At 39.8% G+C, this 20,731-nt stretch overlaps 1 protein-coding gene across 4 annotated transcripts in view; it reads right to left on the reverse strand.

The window, feature by feature from the left end:
* The window catches only part of sema6a (sema domain, transmembrane domain (TM), and cytoplasmic domain, (semaphorin) 6A), a 169,246-nt gene that overhangs the window by 81,121 nt on the left and 67,394 nt on the right, over positions 1 to 20,731 (reverse strand). For all 4 annotated transcript variants that reach the window (XM_047381384.1, XM_047381383.1, XM_047381386.1 and 1 more), the window contains exons 2-3: positions 20,366 to 20,522; positions 18,507 to 18,624 (exon numbers count right to left, since the gene is read on the reverse strand). In XM_047381384.1, coding sequence (XP_047237340.1) covers positions 18,507 to 18,624; positions 20,366 to 20,465 — 218 coding nt within the window. In that variant the 5' untranslated portion in view covers positions 20,466 to 20,522. The remainder of the gene's footprint in view (positions 1 to 18,506; positions 18,625 to 20,365; positions 20,523 to 20,731) is intronic.

Genomic DNA, 20,731 nt, shown 5'->3' on the forward strand with positions numbered 1-20,731 from the left:
CGGACAAAAGCCTCTTTGTCCTGGGAAAGGTCCTGATGGGGGGCCATGAAGGAGGGAAGGTTGAGACGGGAGGTGCCAAGTCACTCAGAGCTGTTCAAGTCAATTAAGTCTGCTGTTTGAGCCACAGGAAATCTATACTAACACTCATTATTGCTCGGACGACAAAACGTATGTGTGCTGGCCTGGAAACATAAAAGCCTCTCCTGTGTTACGCAGTCCAGCCATAAAAGCCACAGCAGGGCATATGGAAGACATAAAACTCTAAAAGGTTAAGCAGCTCTCAGACAGACTAACATGTAGCTACACCTCCCTAACCGTGGAGAGTCTGGGTGCAGGCATGGAGATGGAGAGTCGAAGGTGTAGGGGTGGTGTGAAAAGAACAAGAACAAAGAAAGAATGATTCATCTTATTTTGAGTTAAAAATAAAACAAGGTGGCGAATGATCTAACTGTTTTAATTTCGGTGGAGATTAGTTGCTGAGTGAGATTTTTTATAACAAAGTGTGTAACAGCAGCATTGTCAGACTTGCGGTTTAATTAGGTTCCAGCTCCCCAACCTGCGCTCAGACCGCCAGCCTGCCCTGCTCTCTCTCATTGACTAAATCTAATAAAGTCTTTGGAGAAACAGGCACCTTGAAATGAATCTACTTATATCGCCTTCTTGAGGGAGGCACTGCCATGTCCTTGAGGATCAAACCCAGTTTTTTGTATGAGACGCAAGGGTCCATTTGAATAATTAATCTTGGGGAGAGGCTGGAATTAAGGAAACAGTCCTTTATAGGAGAGAACAGACATCTCAGAGCTGTAGTTTTAGACCCAATATCTGTGACGTTCAGTCTTTATGTCAGCTCTACCTGGGAGCTGGCATAAAGGAAAGCGTGAGGAAAGCAAAAATCAAATACACCTAAAGTTTTCAGGTACAGTTAAGGTGCCAGTTAAATTTAACCAAATGTTTTTGATATTTTAAATTTACCCAGAAGGAATTTCTGTGGCCAAAATATAAATAAAGGTAACGACTAAAAGGTCAAAGGTTGTGTTTTTTAAAATATGGGCTGCTGCATGAAGATGAGGTGCCAGGCATGCTATTTGGTCCTTGTACAACCAAAGCAAGAAGTAGTTCCACATTATTGACATAAAGGATGTTCGCAGGGTTGGACTCCAACTGGGCTGCTCCTTGTCAACAATATTGTTTGTGGGGTTCATGAACTGGATCGCAAGATGTTGCCATGGAGAGGAGATTGTCTGGTTTGGGAACTTCAGACTCTAATCTTTGCGCTTTTTAGTCAATGATGGCATTCTGTTGGTATATTCAAACCATAACCTACAGCAAGAACTTCAGAGGGTTATAACTTGGTATGAAGCGGCTGGGAAGAGAGTCAGCTTCCCCAAATCTTAGGCTTGGAAGATCTGACCTCCAAGGGAACTGCTTCCCCATGGGTAGTCTCTGCTTAAGCAGAGGATTTGCAGTCTCTTCACATAGGTGAATAAGTGATGGTAGGATGGAGACACTGATGGATATTGACAATGTGAGAGAGCTGAAACAAAAAGCTTCAGTTTCTACCCCTTACCTATGCTTAAGACATATAGATGATAACGTAAAGAACACCCTGGATACAAAGTGTAAAATGTGCTTCCTCCTTAGGATGGGGTGAGGAGCCCCATCAACTAGGAGGGGCTCACAGTAGAGCTACTGCTCCTCCGCATTGAGAGAAGCCAGTGCAGGTAGATGGTTCAGGCAGCTGATCAAGATAATTATTTGATTAATTTATTTGAAGATTTTCTGAGCACATCCCGCTGTAAGGAGACCCTAAGTCTTGCTCAGAACCTCCTTGAGAGACCTAATATTTCTAATGGTCTGGGTATGCTTTGGAGTCCCCCAAGATAAATGGTGGTGATGTGGAGAGGGATGTTTCCCTCCTGGGATTGGTTATCCCTGCGACAATATCTCAGATACGCAGACGTCAATGGAGGAAGGACCACCTTCTTCTTTTTAGGGCAATTTTAAAATATTTTACTCTAAACGGAATACAAAAAGTCACATTTCAGCTGCAAAGTTTGAGTGGCTTATAATCACTGCAGCTGGTATTTAGGCTTCTGCTAGGAATTAATAAATTAAATCAAAACATTTGGGCCAAATCAGCCAACTTTTCTGCAAACATGTTAAATTAGGACTACTTCCACAAAGGTCTATCACACAGGAATTAATATCCAGTTTAATAATCAACATGTTTATCAACATCACAAACAATGATTCAATAACTGGGTTAATAATCAGTTTGATAACAGCAATATTTTTTTTAATATAATAAATTAAAACAAAGACAAAATGTGTTTTAAAACACATTAAAGATAGTGAAGAAGCCACTTGATGTGTTGAATTTAATGTACTATAAAGTGCTTGGAAGTCAGTTAAAAGTTATTCATCTAAATTTATTTATAAATTTATTTAAAAAATTCCAAGTCCATGTTCAAAAAGACAAAACTAAATCAAAAGCTATTAAATCAAAGGATTACTTGGTGGGTTTACTGTAATCCCTTGGGTTATTTCGCTGCCTGCAGTTTTAAAACAGCTCATGAGTAATCTGTAATTGACTGCTCCACATTTTCTCAGCAGTAACCTTCTCTGCCATACAGTCTCAGTGCTGACTGTGTCCCTCGAGGGCCAAGGCCTTCCAGCTGCAGGGTTTTTGGTTCCAGCGGAGATTAGACGGAGCCAAGCGGTGAGGCGTCCCTCAAACATCCTGACCAGAGATTGAGGAGGACAATGGAGCGGCTGTGTCTGTGTCAACACCAGCTCTATAAACACACACGTGCACACAGACATCACCCTTCCCCCTGCTTCCCTACGGTGTACTCCAACATGGCCGCCTGGACTCCCTCCTGAGCCCTTTAACCCCTACAACACTGCACCTGAACTCTCACCAACATACTCTTTTTGCCTTGTGATACGGGTCACATCTGTACCATATACATCCTCTAAGTGAAAACAAGAGAGAAGAAGCAGACATTGAGTTTTCTTTACATTAATCATCTGAATGAAAATTATTGTCAATTTTGAGAATTTGCTCTTAATTTATTTAAGCAATCATACAACAAACAACCTGAATGAATTCCTTGAAAAACAGGAAAACATTTATTGTGGATTTTAATCTATATTTGGTCAAAATTATGCGTACTTTTTCAAATGCCTACAAACATTCCCACTAATAGTTGTTCAAATAGTGTCAACAATCTAATGGGATAGTTCTGGCTAAATATTTCACCCCTTTTCTTGGCAGAATTGGTAGCATCAATGTGAATCTGTTGGTTTCTTGGCATTGACCCAACTTCTTCCCACAATTTGTCTGGAGGGTTGAGGTCAGGGCCTTTCCAAAAGCTAAATTCTAGCATTTTTATTCCATTCTATGGACTACTAACTTGTCAGACCACCCAAATATGTCCAGGTTTTAACCACCTGACCCAAACCATCCCCCTCAGATTAAAATAAATTGGTTAGGATATTCAAGAACAATTCAGGAACCACCACGGATTAAGCCTACTTTAACCTCAAAGCGTCACTGTTGACAGTAAAGCCAGTTTAACACCAGTGAACTGAGAGGATGCTGACGAAGACAAAAGAGTCTGCACACTAATTGGCATCTTTAAGATTAGTTGCCTACATGAACAAGCCAAATACGTTCTGGAGAAACATTCTATGTATACAAAGATTGAGCTATTTGGTCACAATGACAAGACTGTTTCTAGGAGCCAAGGTGAGACTTTCCATCCTGAGAACTATCTGTGGTGGTAGCATCATGCTGTGGGGGTTTGTTTCAGTGCCACAAGTATTGGTGAACTCATTAGCACAAAGTGGATGAATAAATGTTGACAGAGGACTACTTCGTTTTCAACTTCAAGTCAAATTAACAGCAAGATAATTAAAGCTTGATTGTTGTGGGTTCAAACAGGACAGTGATCCTAAACACAAATCAGAGCTGGTTTTGTTGCAACTAGCTAAAGGACATTTAAGGTAACATCAGTGGGACTGTGTGTATCTGTTTAAATTGCTCAACCCAATCTTTCTTTTCCAAAAATGGGTTAAGTTTTTTGTTGTATCCAAACGTTTAAATCTGGTGGACAAGGCTTTTGATTAAAAAGTTACTTTTAGTGAACATTTTCACTTATATACTAAGTCCAATTACCTTAACAACAGGCCAGTTTAAACTCAGAACAGTCTTTTGTGTCCAACATTGTCCTCTCCTGAATAATAACCTATATAATGTAGAATAGAGAAAAGCAACAAATTCAGGAATAAACCAAAGCATACATTACACCTTTGCACAAAAACTGATTTAAAAAAATCAGTCTATTCAAAGATACTTTGAATAAGAGTCTTGAAACCTCTCAGCTCTGAGAACTTCAAGGTTGGAAAATTAACAAAGAGCATTTGTTTTCAATCTAAATCTAAGTTAAACAGAGGACAGTAGCTGCTTAAACCATCAATCCAATACTCCTCAATTTGTTTGAGAAAATGTCAGCAATGACTTTGAGCTGTGGGCTGTGTGGTTCAACAAACAACGATAAATGTACCTCAATTCTTTTCATGAGATGTAAATTTTATGTCATGCTTTAAGTGTTTAAATGTTGCTTGTCTTCACAGACTACAAACCCAGTAGCTTTAAATGGATTGTGTTTCAAGGCCTTTCTTCCTTACTGAGAACAGTTTAGATTTAAACTGTTGTGGGGGGAAGGACCAGTCTTGTTAAGGAAAAAAATAGCCTCATAACATCATTTTATTGTGCAACAACATAGTTTCATTTGCATTGAACTTTTCGGGAAGACTACATAAATGTAATGTTCTGGGGGTTTTTTGTCCTGAATGTGGGTCACTCATAGTACTTGTGATGTTGAATTTCTTTCTCTTCTCTCCTTGAATTCAAACTGTGAAAATATAGCTGCCAAGTACAATATTAAACTTATATTACACACTTTAGTTTGAGTCGACTTCTAGGAGCGAGTAAATTTAAAGATATGGAGCCAGACGAGATGGAAAGGCACCCACCACTTTACAGGGAAAAAATAAAATCTTCACATTCTCTACTTCAGACCACGTCTAAGGTCACTACCATCTTAGCTTTAAGAAGAATAACATATTTGTGTAGAATTTAAGGTTTGCTGTGCTTAAAAATGTCTCTTTCAGGAAGTTGTTCACATTTGCAGTTTCATGGTTTACTCTATTTGAAATCTTAATTACCCCATTCCAAATAGGAATAAATCAGATGAATAAACCATGAGATCAGGGTTATGACTTCTTTAAAATTGTGTAGTCTCAATATCAGTGCCACTGCCGTTTACATAAAGATATATCAATACACTTTTTATTTACTCGCCTCATAGCTGGTACCTAAACTCATCAGTATAAGCTTATATTCCTATAACTGGTCCTAACTGAGCACATCAACAGACAGATCAGTTTTTATTTCCCAACCAGCAACAGGAAAACAGTTGAGTTGAGGACAAAATTACTATAATGTTCAGATTCTAAGGCCAATAAAATAAAAGAATAACTTTTTGTGATTGTTATGTTATTTTTGTAACTGAATTGAAAGAAAAATGTTTATCCCCACAAGGGATCTTCACTCAAATTCAGCTACAAATAATGCTGCTGCCACTCATGGAAAAATTTAATTACACTCTTAATTCTTTGGCTTTAGCTTATAAATGATCTGGTTTTTATCAGAGTCTAAAATTATTTGAATCTGACCTCAGGTGTAAAAAAAAAGTACTCCATAGTTTCTAAAATCCAAAAGGTTGTAGAAAAACTATGGACACTCCAAAGCCCCTCACCCCAAGTAACTAAAAGGGGTGTTTTTTTTTTTTCTTGCCAAGCTGGTAGCCACGATTTTCCAACAGTGGTGACAGAATGTATTCGACCTAAAAAAATAAGCCCTACCGGTTACCTTTTAGACGTTTATTTATCCTAGTTAGGCTACGTGGCTTTTTTAGTGCTATTTTTTCAACTGGTTGGGAATTCCAAATTTCCATTTATTGGTGTGGAACCATTGATGGAGCAGCATTTAGCCATCTGAGGAACGGCGCTGGAAAAGCTTAGCCATAAAAGCATCTTTTAGTCAGGCATGTGATGGAGGAATTACAGAGTGGTTTTTGGCTGAAATTATTACTTGTCTAAACAGTTATAAAGACACAGGGGGATACAGTGAAACTGTAATCGCATTGTGTTTTTCCTGTGTTTTGACCACATAACAGCCTAAATTAGGCGTTGGCCCATTTCCAGTATATCAAGGTTAATCCAAAATTGCAACAATTTCCCATCACACACCAATAAAATCTATCAAAGTCTTTTTAATGATATGCTAGAGAAAATGCTGCAATCACTAGTGATTTTCTCCAGCTGTATGGAGCTGCGTCTCCCCCAACTGTCATTGTGCATTGCCAGTCAGCTGGCTAAAAGAAGGCTCCTACATTTTTCCCTCACTTACAAAAAAAATCAAATGTTAATTTTAATATTTCTAGTTACGTAATTCTTGCTGTTTTCTAGGTAGGTAGGTACCAATTAGGTATGGGTCTACTTCTCGGTATTCTGGTATCTATGTATACCAAAGTTTTAAAAAGACAATGTAAAAATCTTCTTTAAAACACTTCCCATGGTTTAGAGGCATATTAATGGCATGCCAAAGACAGCAATAGTTACTGGAGGTTTTTGTTGTATGCATGGAGCCTAGAATGAATCAGTCCTCCTCCTCCCCCACCTGGTATTGCAAACCTGGTAAAGGAAGGCTAACGACACTTTTCCCTTGTCTAGTTTCATGACTAATCCTAAAAGTCAAATACTTCTGAGTTTTTCATAAGACCTTAGTGTTCTCTAAAGGGGAGATTGCAAGTACAATATTTGTTCTGCACCAGGTTGGGAGTTTTGCAATTGCTTAATTTATGAAGTGAAACACAAAATGTATGTATTGTGTCCTAAACATTTGTATTTAAACTTTTATATCTCTTCCTCGGCATCTTCTTGTCAAAGTGCACCTTGCATTTTAGAAAAAAACATCTCACTTTTAAAGTGAATTGGCTGGTGAACCATGTAAGTCTCTCAGAGTTTGCCTCCTGAGGCACTTTTTTTAAGGGGCTGACTTCATTTAATATCCAACTGTAATTCACTGGCTGCTGTTACACAAAACAAAGATTTACAGTCTGTAGTGCCAAAGATGAAGTTCTAAACATGAATGCAATAAATAATGAAACACCAGCAGCCTTTGACACCAGATGAGTACAGAACATGGGGTGTGAATGTGTGGGGTTTCCATTTCCCAAAATTCAGTGACAAATATATGTGAGCTGGATGGAAGATATGCAAATATTCTGCTGGGTGCCAATACAGAGGCATTGTGAAAGAACGGGTACGCGCAGAGAGAAAGGAGCGCAGTGATCAAGTCAAGACAGAAGAACAACTGAGCGTGGGCAAGAGTGTGCGCCTGAGTACAGCGGAGAGACAGAGAGGGTCTTCGTCGAACATGCAGGCATGAGAACACAGCCTCTTTGTCAGGAAGAATGTCGTTTTCATAACAGCAAATTTCTTCTGGGGTGACTGTAGGCCAGCTCGGTCCCTCTCCGTGGTCTTTGTCAATCCATCTCACTCTCAGGCAGCAGAAAAGACGGGAATGTGATTAGCATGCATCCCTGCACCTTAAGCCAACACCCCACTCTACACAGACTAAATGCCTGCACATCCAGCCTCCACTCTACCTCCCACCCTCATCCCCCATATTCCTCTCTCTTCAAAACTGGATCATGGGTGGTAGATGGAGGGGCCCATTGTACATTGTTTTTGCTTTCTTTGGTTCAAATCCTCTTGACAAAGTGGATAGGAGGGAACCGGCAGAACCAGCAGGCACCTTAGGGTTGTGAAGGGAGTTGTTGAAGTTCTAAATGAACCAAGGGCATTGAGGGGCCCTCGCTGATGTCCCACCATGAAATGCAACAAGCCAGGGTTCAAACACCCCCAAACTGAGGCAGAATGGTCTTTTTGAAGGTTGAAGTTTTCATTATGAGTTTTAAATTTCTCCCAACATATGCTTTTGTGTATGGCTTTTTTAATATTTAGCAGGCATTTCTTAAATTTACTTTTAACATTGCAACAAAAAATGGCAAATCCTCAAGTCTCCAAAATGTTTTTAATCGGTTTTCTTGTGTTTTAAAATGTAGTATCTATGCCCTTAGGGGTAAACGGTTCTATGGTTGAAAACACACAATATCCATAATCAAGATCGCTACATATGGTGACTTGGGTACAAAAATGGCAGCCAGTACTTCAGTGTTTATCCCCACCTGCATTACTGTAAGAAAGTGGTTTTCAAATGTTTTTTAAAGAGTACCACTGAAGAAAATATTGTACTTTCCAAGTACCACCAAACTGCAACTTATTTTAAAGTAGTAGTAGTAGTACAGGACTTAACCTTTCCATGTTTGATCAGTTTTAAAATACAATCAAAATAAGCAAAAGGATACCACTAATTAGGATTCTATTTTCATTCAGAAACTTAAATTTTTAAGTTTTAAATCAGAAGAAATAAGAGAAAGTCGGAAAGCTGGAGTTTTCTTACAAACTCTGACTTCAAAATATATTATGATAGTAAAAACAAGTTTATTTGAACTATTGAAGATTTTTATCTTGTTAAATCTTTCAGACTTACAGCATTCTGCTTCAGTGAGCATGTGAATGCATTTAAAAATATAAAATGGAGACAAATACATCGTTATTAGCTTGTACTGCTAGCACTACTAAGCCTGGTCTGGAACACAGTTTGATGACCTTCCCAGATCACAGCTCAGTTTTCAAAGTTAGATGTTCTGTGTTCATCGTCATCCACTTTGGTTTGTATAAAAATGTTCCATATTGAACACTCCTCACTTCACTTCTTCATATTTACCGTGCGAAAATAACTGACACGGCGTACCATTAACATCCACTAATGCACCAGCAGTGGTACTTTTATCATTTGCGAACCAGGCTATAATACATATTAGTATGAACCATTTTTATCCGACTAACACATTGCATTTCTCAACTTTTGTGAATTTAAAAAAAAAATGTCCACAACATAAACTGAGTACATTCTTACTGAAGAAGCATTTTGTTGTCTTTATTATGCTGTCGTATTGATGAAAGAAAAGTAAAAGTGAGCATTAAAACTCTTAAATATGACACTAATTAACATCCCAGTGTGGCACAGCGTATGGCCAAAACACTTGCCTTAGCTCATCCTGATATAGTGTTTACACTTTCTTACAATAACAACGAATTCCACGTATTTGAGCCTTTATAAGGTTGCACTTCTGATCTCTAATGGGAAATTCTATTTTGGAGGTACAATGTGGTAATAATAAAACGCAGGCCTTTTGCTGCAATCTGAAGAACAGGCTACATTTCTAATTTTCATGTACTTAGGGTTTGCTTAGGGTTAGGCACTGAAAGCACATGGTTAGATTTCAGCAAACATGTTTGAAGGTTAATGTAAATGCTTTAATCGACTGAGTATCATGACTACAGAACTGTTCTGGATCTACAGGGGTTGGACAATGAAACTGAAACACCTGTCATTTTAGTGTGGGAGGTTTCATGGCTAAATTGGACCAGCCTGGTAGCCAGTCTTCATTGATTGCACATTGCACCAGTAAGAGCTGAGTGTGAAGGTTCAATTAGCAGGGTAAGAGCACAGTTTTGCTCAAAATATTGAAATGCACACAGCATTATGGGTGACATACCAGAGTTCAAAAGAGGACAAATTGTTGGTGCACGTCTTGCTGGCGCATCTGTGACCAAGACAGCAAGTCTTTGTGATGTATCAAGAGCCACGGTATCCAAGGTAATGTCAGCATACCACCAAGAAGGACGAACCACATCCAACAGAATTAACTGTGGACGCAAGAGGAAGCTGTCTGAAAGTGATGTTCGGGTGCTAACCCGGATTGTATCCAAAAAACTTAAAACCACGGCTGCCCAAATCACGGTAGAATTAAATGTGCACCTCAACTCTCCTGTTTCCACCAGAACTGTCTGTCGGGAGCTCCATAGGGTCAATATACACGGCCGGGCTGCTATATCCAAACGTTTGGTCACTCATGCCAATGCCAAACGTCGGTTTCAATGGTGCAAGGAGTGCAAATCTTGGGCTGTGGACAATGTGAAACATGTATTGTTCTCTGATGAGTCCACCTTTACTGTTTTCCCCACATCCGGGAGAGTTACGGTGTGGAGAAGCCCCAAAGAAGCGTACCACCCAGACTGTTGCATGCCCAGAGTGCAGCATGGGGGTGGATCAGTGATGGTTTGGGCTGCCATATCATGGCATTCCCTTGGCCCAATACTTGTGCTAGATGGGCGCGTCACTGCCAAGGACTACCGAACCATTCTTGAGGACCATGTGCATCCAATGGTTCAAACGTTGTATCCTGAAGGCGGTGCCGTGTATCAGGATGACAATGCACCAATACACACAGCAAGACTGGTGAAAGATTGGTTTGATGAACATGAAAGTGAAGTTGAACATCTCCCATGGCCTGCAAAGTCACCAGATCTAAATATTATTGAGCCACTTTGGGGTGTTTTGGAGGAGCGAGTCAGGAAACGTTTTCCTCCACCAGTATCACGTAGTGACCTGGCCACTATCCTGCAAGAAGAATGGCTTAAAATCCCTCTGACCACTGTGCAGGACTTGTATATGTGATTCCCAAGACAAATTGACGCTGTATTGGCCGCAAAAGGAGGCCCTACACCATACTAATAAATTATTGTGGTCTAAAACCAGGTGTTTCAGTTTCATTGTCCAACCCCTGTATTTCTTTATCAGTTCACTTGATTGCCTTTTCCAAATTCCATAATGTTTTTTTTACTTCCAATTTATCTTTAAAATTGCACCTCATTGATCTATTCCATCATCCAACATTCTATGTTAGCCACGTAGATAATTGCTTTTTATCGTCATTTCATCCTATCCTAAATAAAAGTACATTGATTTATCAATTTATACTTGCAATTTCGATCCATCCACTTGTACCCAACATTAACGGTCCAAAATGACGCTGCCTGCCACAATAGTTTTTCATAAAGATCATTAGTCAACTCTTCCCCTCCCTGTGGATATTTCTTACCCACTGTGTCAATTGATAATAATAAGTAGCTTTCTATAATCAGCTCGTAGTCTGCTGTAAGGAACGTGGGTTTGTGACACAGATAAATAATATCTACCTAGGGTAGATATTATCTGAGGTTGCTCAAAGCTATTTTGGTTTGAGCAACAACTCCTGGTTTGATCAGCGTCGACTGGACAAATGAGGATCAGAACCATAATCAAAGGAAAAAAAGGCGTAATAAAGCATTTTAATGACTACCTGTCTTCTTAACTCGGAAGCTTTCGTCTTAAGTTGGGATACACTGATTGCAATTGGCGAGATAGCGATTTGACATGTGGCTATTTATGTATTTTTTTTACTTACTATGTCCATTTGATAACTGGGATTTTTGAAAGCTTATTTGTATGCCAGGGCCAAAATTGTGAAAATAAATTCCTACTGTATTTCAGCCTAAAAACATGTTGGAAAGGGACAAAAAAAATATTGAGAAGAAAAAGCAATTATCTGTCAACCTAAAGCATAATTTACCAGAACTAGTTACAAACTACAGGAGAAAGCACGTTGTTGACATTCCTACAGAGTTATGATTTGAATTTAAGGTGATTTAGGTGATGATAACTTCTGAATCTGCAATCTTTTGTTTTAGAGTCTGGACATGGCTGGATGTCATTGGTTCTGCAAGGAGAGGGAGCGAGAGAGAGAAGGCAAACATGTAATCCCAGTCATTAGTGGGCTTAAAAAGGATTTGGTGGAGCTGCAATAATGGAGACTCCAGTGGCCTCCACTGCGAGACCCAAAGAGACCCAACAGGGAGGAGCGGCGTCCACAGAGGTACGACTGTTTTAGTGGACTCAACTGAGAGAAAGTAATCTGGATTTTTGAGTGAAGCTGTCTGTCTCTGTGTGACTGCAAATGGCAACCACAAAAGTTAGTCCTTTTGCTCTCAATCTCACACAGATCTCACACACGCATTCTTGCTCTGATTCCCATGCTTCCCAGCCCCATAGAGGGGTGTAAACACAGTGCGGCTGGTGTTGCCATGGCAAAGCCTGACTGCAGCCCAAGAATGGCGACTATGCTCTGCATGTGGAGGGGCCAAGGACATGAATGCTAGGCAGCGTATACAGTAACACATTCACACATACCCCCATGCAGGAGCATGCCTCATTCTCAGCATACATTCTTTCTTTCCTTACCAATCAAAACTTGCAACAACAACAGTTTTAGTCATCATGCATTTCAAGTTTGAGGTCAGTACTGATTATTAATATCATGGAAATGTGCTTTTGTTGCTGTAATATATATATATATATACAGGGGTTGGACAATGAAACTGAAACACCTGTCATTTTAGTGTGGGAGGTTTCATGGCTAAATTGGACCAGCCTGGTAGCCAGTCTTCATTAATTGCACATTGCAAGGTTCAATTAGCAGGGTAAGAGCACAGTTTTGCTCAAAATATTGAAATGCACACAACATTATGGGTGACATACCAGAGTTCAAAAGAGGACAAATTGTTGGTGCACGTCTTGCTGGCGCATCTGTGACCAAGACAGCAAGTCTTTGTGATGTATCAAGAGCCACGGTATCCAGGGTAATGTCAGCATACCACCAAGAAGGACGAACCACATCCAACAGGATTAACTGTGGATGCAAGAGGAAGCTGTCTGAAAGGGATGTTTGGTGCTAACCCGGATTGTATCCAAAACACGTAAAACCACGGCTGCCCAAATCACGGCAGAATTAAATGTGCACCTCAACTCTCCTGTTTCCACCAGAACTGTCCGTCGGGAGCTCCCCAGGGTCAATATACAATATACTATAGCCAAACCTTTGGTCACTCATGCCAATGCCAAACGTCGGTTTCAATGGTGCAAGGAGCGCAGATCTTGGGCTGTGGGCAATGTGAAACATGTATTGTTCTCTGATGAGTCCACCTTTAATGTTTTCCCCACATCCGGGAGAGTTACGGTGTGGAGAAGCGCCAAAGAAGCGTACCACCCAGACTGTTGCATGCCCAGAGTGAAGCATGGGGGTGGATCAGTGATGGTTTGGGCTGCCATATCATGGCATTCCCTTGGCCCAATACTTGTGCTCGATGGGTGCATCACTGCCAAGGACTACCGAACCATTCTTGAGGACCATGTGCATCCAATGGTTCAAACATTGTATCCTGAAGGCGGTGCCGTGTATCAGGATGACAATGCACCAATACACACAGCAAGACTGGTGAAAGATTGGTTTGATGAACATGAAAGTGAAGTTGAACATCTCCCATGGCCTGCACAGTCACCAGATCTAAATATTATTGAGCCACTTTGGGGTGTTTTGGAGGAGCGAGTCAGGAAACGTTTTCCTCCACCAGAATCACGTAGTGACCTGGCCACTATCCTGCAAGAAGAATGGCTTAAAATCCCTCTGACCACTGTGCAGGACTTGTATATGTCATTCCCAAGACGAATTGACGCTGTAGTTCAAAATTTAAAACATTCTGACTGATCAGGATTATTTTATGAGATATTTCTACACTTAACAGAGGTTTTCCTAACAAAACAGTTGAAAATTCATGAAACCTTTAAACACCAAAGAAGAGCATTTTTAATGTTTCTTTGGACTTCTCGCCAGGCAAACAATGATCTATTTATCACAAAAGCATCGAAGAAGCCTCCAGCACTATTAAATCTTTGGGACATAATTTTATGGTAATTGAAGAAAAAATAAATGGTGACAGACTGACAGAAAAGAAACACTGTGAGAATACTGCGACTGGCGAATGGTTAACTATGGTAATGTATACCTGAAGTGGACACAGTTTTAGATTTCAGCTATAGATTCATGATACCTTTATTTTGTTTGTTTAAAAATATGGACTTGTCAAACCTGGACTGAATTATTCTACACTAACTACAGATTATTTAAAATGCAGTTTGTGATTTATAAAACTTCATTTGTTTTCAGAAAAATATTTCTGAAATCTCTCATCTCGTTCTCGTAAACACAAAATTGTGTATCGTCTCATTTTATGAGCTGATCATGATCAGCTCTCAGATCATGTTTGCAAATCGGTGTCTGTGGCATTCACAAATTATTACTCAACACCAGTGCAAAATCATATTAACTGTGTTGAAATTCCAGGACATATGTTTTTGTGTTGTTTTTCTTGTTGGATATATTTGTGAAAATGATTTTGCTTCGTTAGTTTACTTTAAAGATTAGAAAGGTTGATTGTATAAAAGTTTAATAGACAAAAGTTGTGTGTGTGTAAGTCCTGGATAAGACCCCAACAGCCCTCATTCAGCGCTTCTAAAAAGTGATAGTTTAACATTAACTTTAGGCAAGTATGCTACTAAAATAACAAGGCTCTACACAAAATTTGCGAGACTTACTTTAGTATGAGAAAGTACATTTAAGGTTTTGTTATGGCCTTCGAGTGGGTCAATAATCCTCTGCTGCGATGTTGTCTCCCTAAAAACTTAGGAAAATTTTATTCTTTTTTCTGTGTCATCCATGTTGCAAATTCTTTTGGCTCAGCCATTGAAACGATAAATCAGCGTATGATTGTGGCTAGAAATCCGATGTATCAAAACCTGACTCTTTGTACCCTGGAATTGGCCATTATATGCACGTTGTGCCACAAGATATTAGGAAATAATTGTGATGTTGTTAAATATTGCAATGGCAATATCTGTTGTGGATAAACTACATTTTCATCATTCTTTTTTTGTTTTTAGTTTCACAGTCACTAAAATCTACATCAGATGGGCATGAAGGGCAGTGAAAGCCCAGTCAGCTGGCTATGTAGGTTATATGTATGTAGAGAGTATATCCATGGCACCTAACTAACATTCCACCTAAGCAGAACTTGGCATATCAATATTGTGATGACAGGGAAAATTTGATATATTGCACAGCTTTAAAACATGGTTGTGTAATTCAAATGTGGAACCTACTAAGCTGCTTTCTAAAATTTCGAAACACAAATTGAAGCTTCTCTTTTTAGACTTTTCAGAGAACACTGACTGGAATATTGTTTGTTCAATTATTTTTACTTTCAATGACATTGGTTTATTGGTGTAAATTTTAGATTTAAGTTGCAAACAGCAGAAACCCCTTTGATCATGCTGATAATAAGGAGAACTAAAGGAACAGCACGAACAACATTTGTTTCCTGCATTGAAGAGCTGCTACTCTTTATTAAAGAGCTTGGGCTAATATAAGCAATTCTTCTCCTGTTTTTATTATTAATGGAGGTGGTTTAGAATAAGATGTGTGTTGTCTATTCTGATAAGAGCAGATATCTAAGGTGCAAAAAAGAAACCATCATATTCAGTCCACTATCTGTCTTATTAAAGCTGAACAAACAAGGTTGTTGAAAGCCAGCTCATAAAATAATTGGATTTTATCAGCTGTCCTGTCTCTCTGGATGAAACACCTGATGGAAACTGAACTTAGGATTGAAATTCAGCATATTAAAAAACTATACCAGCCATGAGCTGAATTTATTTATAATCAACATTCAATATACATGACTCTGAGAAGCCAGATGCTATTTTAAAAACATTGGAAAAGCCTCATCACCTCACAAACTGGGGCCATTTTCTTCACTACATACAGTGACTGAAACAGGACTAAAACAGGACTGAGTGTTTTCACTGAAAACTGCATCCATTCACGCCTGAAAGCTGAAGACAAATTATCAATCACTTCATCTGTTGCTGAGCTCAGCTGCTGCCAAAGACTTGACTCATTCTCCCTGCGGATTAAGCCACTTTTCTCTGTTTACAATTTCATCAGTTTCTATGTTTGTATGCATGGCACAGCTTAAAAATCTTGTGATATTTTTCTTTTTGGTTTACTTTGCCAACGTGGAAGCAGGAGCCAAAGGGATTTGATACGCTGAGCAGTCATTCAAAAACAGCCCGAAACAGTGCTGGGCCTTGGACACCGTTCACAGAGGCCATCTGCAAGCTGCTGCACACTGAGTACAGAGGCGAAGCTGGTCTGGAGGCATGATGGCAGAGCAGTGTGGTGCTGGCCCCAGAATAAGCAGGCCATTTAACTGGACAACCTTCATAAAAGCAACTATTGATGCTTCTCAGTTTTTTTTTTGTCTCATTTTGCATCCTGCCTGTGCCGAATGTTGGCTCGCTTTCATATTGATTCCTGAAGTGGTAATTTTCTCCTCTGTTTGCCTTACGCAGTCGTTTAACTTTTACACATCTTTATCGATATCCCGTTAGAGCCGATGGATCTTATTGCCCACAGCTGACACTTGGGTGCCCATGTAATCGACTCTAACTACCCTCTCTGTCTGAGTCAGGATCAATAGCAGTCATCCGACTCTAGTCTAATCTGAAGCAGCCACCACGCTTCTTCAGGGGTCGCATGCTGCGACCATGTGTGAAAATTCCTGCCTTCTTTGAGTGAGCACACATGACGGGGACTGACAAACCTTCAGGAAAAAGAACATGTGCAGACAGGATCTTGGGGCTCCAATGCCCAATGGGGCTCATATTCCCCGACCTGTCCACACATGCAGGCAGAGAAATAACTTTTAAATCCAAGGGACAACTGGTCGGCACACACATACAGAAACACACACCCCTCCAATAAATCCTCTGTGTCTCATTTCCCTCCTCGACTCTTCAGATCTGTGCTACCCCATGTGGAGCAGGTGGGCGACAGCCTCGTTGCCCCTCGTTTGCTTTGCCTCCTCTCACTTTCCACACACCTTCTCTTAATGACTGCAGATATGTTAAGGAGCTCTGTCATTTAAAGCAGCAGCCTCCCTCCGCAGCCTAATTTACCATGCTTGGGAAAAAAACAAAGAAAGACCCCCATTGTGCCTTTTTGAACAGCCTCCAATCAAACCTGCCACTCAATTAGCCATAAATGGCCCAAAGAAAGACAAAAACTACACAGTGATTCATTTTCCTTCACTTGCTGCAGCTTTTCAATATTATTCTTCACTTCAGCATAAGGTTAACCTGCCATGTGAATATGAATATAATCCCTTTTTGGATTGCTCACTGTGGTGAGAGGGGAAGGAGTTTGAACATTAAAGAAATACCTGAGACAAGACAAAAAATAATAGAAATATGGATTTTCTCCACGACTCCCCATGGTGTAACTGATAACAAATTTCTGAAAAGACAGGTGGAAACAGTTTTACAGAAAATGTAGGTGACAGACAGAAAAATAAAATGTAAACCAAGCTGGACACACTTGAAATCTGTTTGTAAGGTTTGTAAGGTTTATTTTAAATATCTAGGTGATCAATTTAAAATCCAGTTCAATCTGAAAAGACTCATAGAGAAAGACATGGCAATTAGAAAAGTTTTAATGATGATAAATTACATGGATATTTCTTTGGCGCTCGGACCTGGGAGGAAGACATGAATGCTGAGAATGACATGAGCTAAGATGATCATCTCTAAGGCTTAGATTTAAATATGTCTTCCCCCTGATCCGACACTGGTGGTGGATTGGCGGCCAGGGAGCGAGGAAGCCAGGAGTAGATGTGAAGGAAGATGGTGGAGGTGGGGTGGAGCAACGATGAGCTCAGCTGACAAGCGAGGATGAACACGGCAGAAGGTCCTTTAAAAGCAAGGCGTCGGAAGGTGATTGCATGGAGAATCAGACGGACAGGATGCTGATTGGAAGGCCAGTAGATGGACAGAAGAGTCATTGGAAGGTGGAGGCGGTGAAGGTGAGTCTTTCTTTCTGAATTTTCGTCAAAACTCCATTTAAAAAAAAGAAAACAAAAACTCTATCCTTTGATGTTTTTACTCATTTGTAATTTTTTGCCATGTGATTATGAGTGGATGTTTTTAAAAAGTGGGGCATGAGTCTTGTGGGATTTTGTGCAAGTTTTGGCAGAGAACAAGCTCAAAACTGAAAACAACAGCCTAATGAGAGCAACAGTCCTCACAACCAAGTCTGAGCATTTCCTTCAGTTCATTGTCAACAGAATCACCCAAATAACAAAAGGCCACATTAGCAAGAAACTGAAAAGGCAACTTCAGACTTAATCTGAGAGGGTTGCAGTGAAGGATGCATGTGATACAAATAGAGATGCACTAATCAGACTTTTCCTGGCTAAACACCAATTTACAGTTGCAGATTCTGACTTTCACTGATTGGATTTTTGTTTTGTTTTTTTACCACAATGCATTAAACAGAAAAATATTGCTGTATGTTCTTTGATAGAGGGAGTGGATTTGAATCCAGTAGAAAATGATGGAATCAAAAGATTTTATGCATTTCAGCGTCAAATCATACATCCCTTACCTTCAACAGATTTCTATTTTAACTCTAAAATTTCATCAGAAAATGTCATGTAAACCGGGCCTAACATACTGAACAGTGAATCAGACTAACCTGGCAGCGATGTATAATGTCCTATTCATGATCACGATGAGCTGGATGTCCAGTTTGTGCCGCTGCGTGTTGTTTCTCCCAGGTTTGTGGCCCACGAATGCTGGATACTGTTTAGTGTCTGTAAAAATTTACAATTTTAAATAAAGACATTATTGTCGTATAATATTGAAATTTAGCATAATTTTAGCTGTTTTGAATCTTTCTATTAAAATAAAAAATAAAAACAAAGCAAAAGACCTTTAAAAATATCATGTAAAATGTCACAAAAAAGACAGTTTCTGATGTGGAATAATTGAAAACAGCCCCACCATTAATTTCCGCTTAAATGGGTACAAGTACAAAACATTTCTCAGCATTTTAAAGGAGGTTTGCTTTTATTAAACCTTAGACATTTAGTTTGATGTACTTCAGACTGTTGCGGTGAGAGTGGACACAATGGTAAGACCGAAAGAGATGTCTGAGCCCTACAGAAAGAAGACTGTTGCAGCTTATGAATGTGGTTAGACATTTGAAGATGTCTCAAACTAATCTGAAAGCAGCAATTCTATTTTCCAGATGCTCACGTCTCGCTGCCAAACCAAGTTTACACCTAAAACGCCTAAAGACCTAAAACAGACCTAAAGTTTAACTTTCATGGGAGGTGAGTAAGGAGTCAAACCTTTGCGCTCTAAAATAAACATGAAGATCAGCCTAAAATTTGCCAGAGAGAATATAGACAAAGATGAGGACTTCTGGAATAATGTTCTAGGGACAAACAAGTGTAAAGTGACATTATTTTGACATCAGAACGGAGGACATGTTTGTCATAAAACAAATGCAGCATTTGAGGAAAGCACCTCATACCAACTGTGAAGTATAGTGGTGGAAGTGTCAAGGTTTGAGGATGCCCAGATCTTTACCTCATTAAGAGGCTGTGGCGTGATTTAAAATTGGCCGTACAAGTTGGAAACCCTTCAAACATCTCACAGCTGAAAGTTAGGAGTGGGACAAACTTTTCTCAGACCATTGTGAGAGACTGGTAGATGGATACATGAAGCGTCTTACAGAAGTTATTTCAACCTACGGGGGTAAGACTAGCCATTAAGGGCTAGGGTGTGCTAACTTTTTCCTCAGCTAGAAAAATTCATTTTTCCTTTTGTTTGATGAGGAACCTACATTTTTGGTACTTGCCTGTATTCTTTTTTTTTTTTTTTGTGAAAAAGATTATATTTATATATTTATACCCCAACTTAATGTCCTAATTTCCTTCATTTGACTAAATATGCTGCTTCGCTTCATGCTTTTGCTTTATTGTTAGCGCCTTTGCATGAAGGTACTTGGTTTGAGGAAACAGTCTGAGGAACACAGGTCTGCGTGAGGCTGTCTGGCTAGTGTTCCAGCTTTCTCTGCCAGGACACAGAAAATTACGCCCACAGCAAGGAGGACACTGGGAGAAACAGAGGAAACACTGAATATATCTTTAATGCTTTCCAGAGCACTATCAGAACAGCATAAGCACCCTGACAATCCAATGATGTGAGGTGGGCTCAGTTTCAAATGCTGCCTTAAGTCCTTTATTTTAGCCCATGTATAGGGCCCATCCTTTGGTGCCAATTTGCACTTCAGGCCTGCAGAAAGAGTTCATTTTTCTGGGGAAAGTAAGTGCTGTAGAGGAAGCACAAGTTGAGAGGGTGTTGGGGGTGTAAAAAGATTGATCGAGTGAAACACACACTGAGAATGGAGAGTTCTGAAGTACAGAATAAAGAGGGAAAAGAGAGAAAGCAGAGAGACTACATTTAATGAGAGGATGGATGGTGCACAAGAGGAGAGATAATAACCCAGAGAAAAGAAACAGAAGCAAGGAAAAAAAAAACACTTACAGTTGCCATGTGAGATGCTAATAGGCTCACTGTCCTCAGGGAATCCCGCCCCGGCTATTTGCAGTAGCGTGAAGTAGAGTACTAAGGCCTCTGACCTCATGGTCACTCCAACACCGCCGCTGCTGCTGCTGGTCCTCTGCTAAAAATGTGGCTTCGCCTGCACAGGAGGAGACACAAGCAGAAAGGCGAAGATGAGATTCTCAGTGGAAATAACAACAACAAAGTTTATGAAACAATTCTTTCACCTGACAGCAGAATCAATATTCCCTGTGTCTGATTCCTGCATTCTGGGTCAGCGGAAACTTCACATCCCACCTAAATTAGCTGTTTGTGCATTTTGGCCCAGCTCTTTTCAGTCAGTCTGAG

Source organism: Girardinichthys multiradiatus, chromosome 12 (genome assembly GCF_021462225.1).
Source record: "Girardinichthys multiradiatus isolate DD_20200921_A chromosome 12, DD_fGirMul_XY1, whole genome shotgun sequence".
Classification (NCBI taxonomy): Eukaryota; Metazoa; Chordata; class Actinopteri; order Cyprinodontiformes; family Goodeidae; genus Girardinichthys; species Girardinichthys multiradiatus.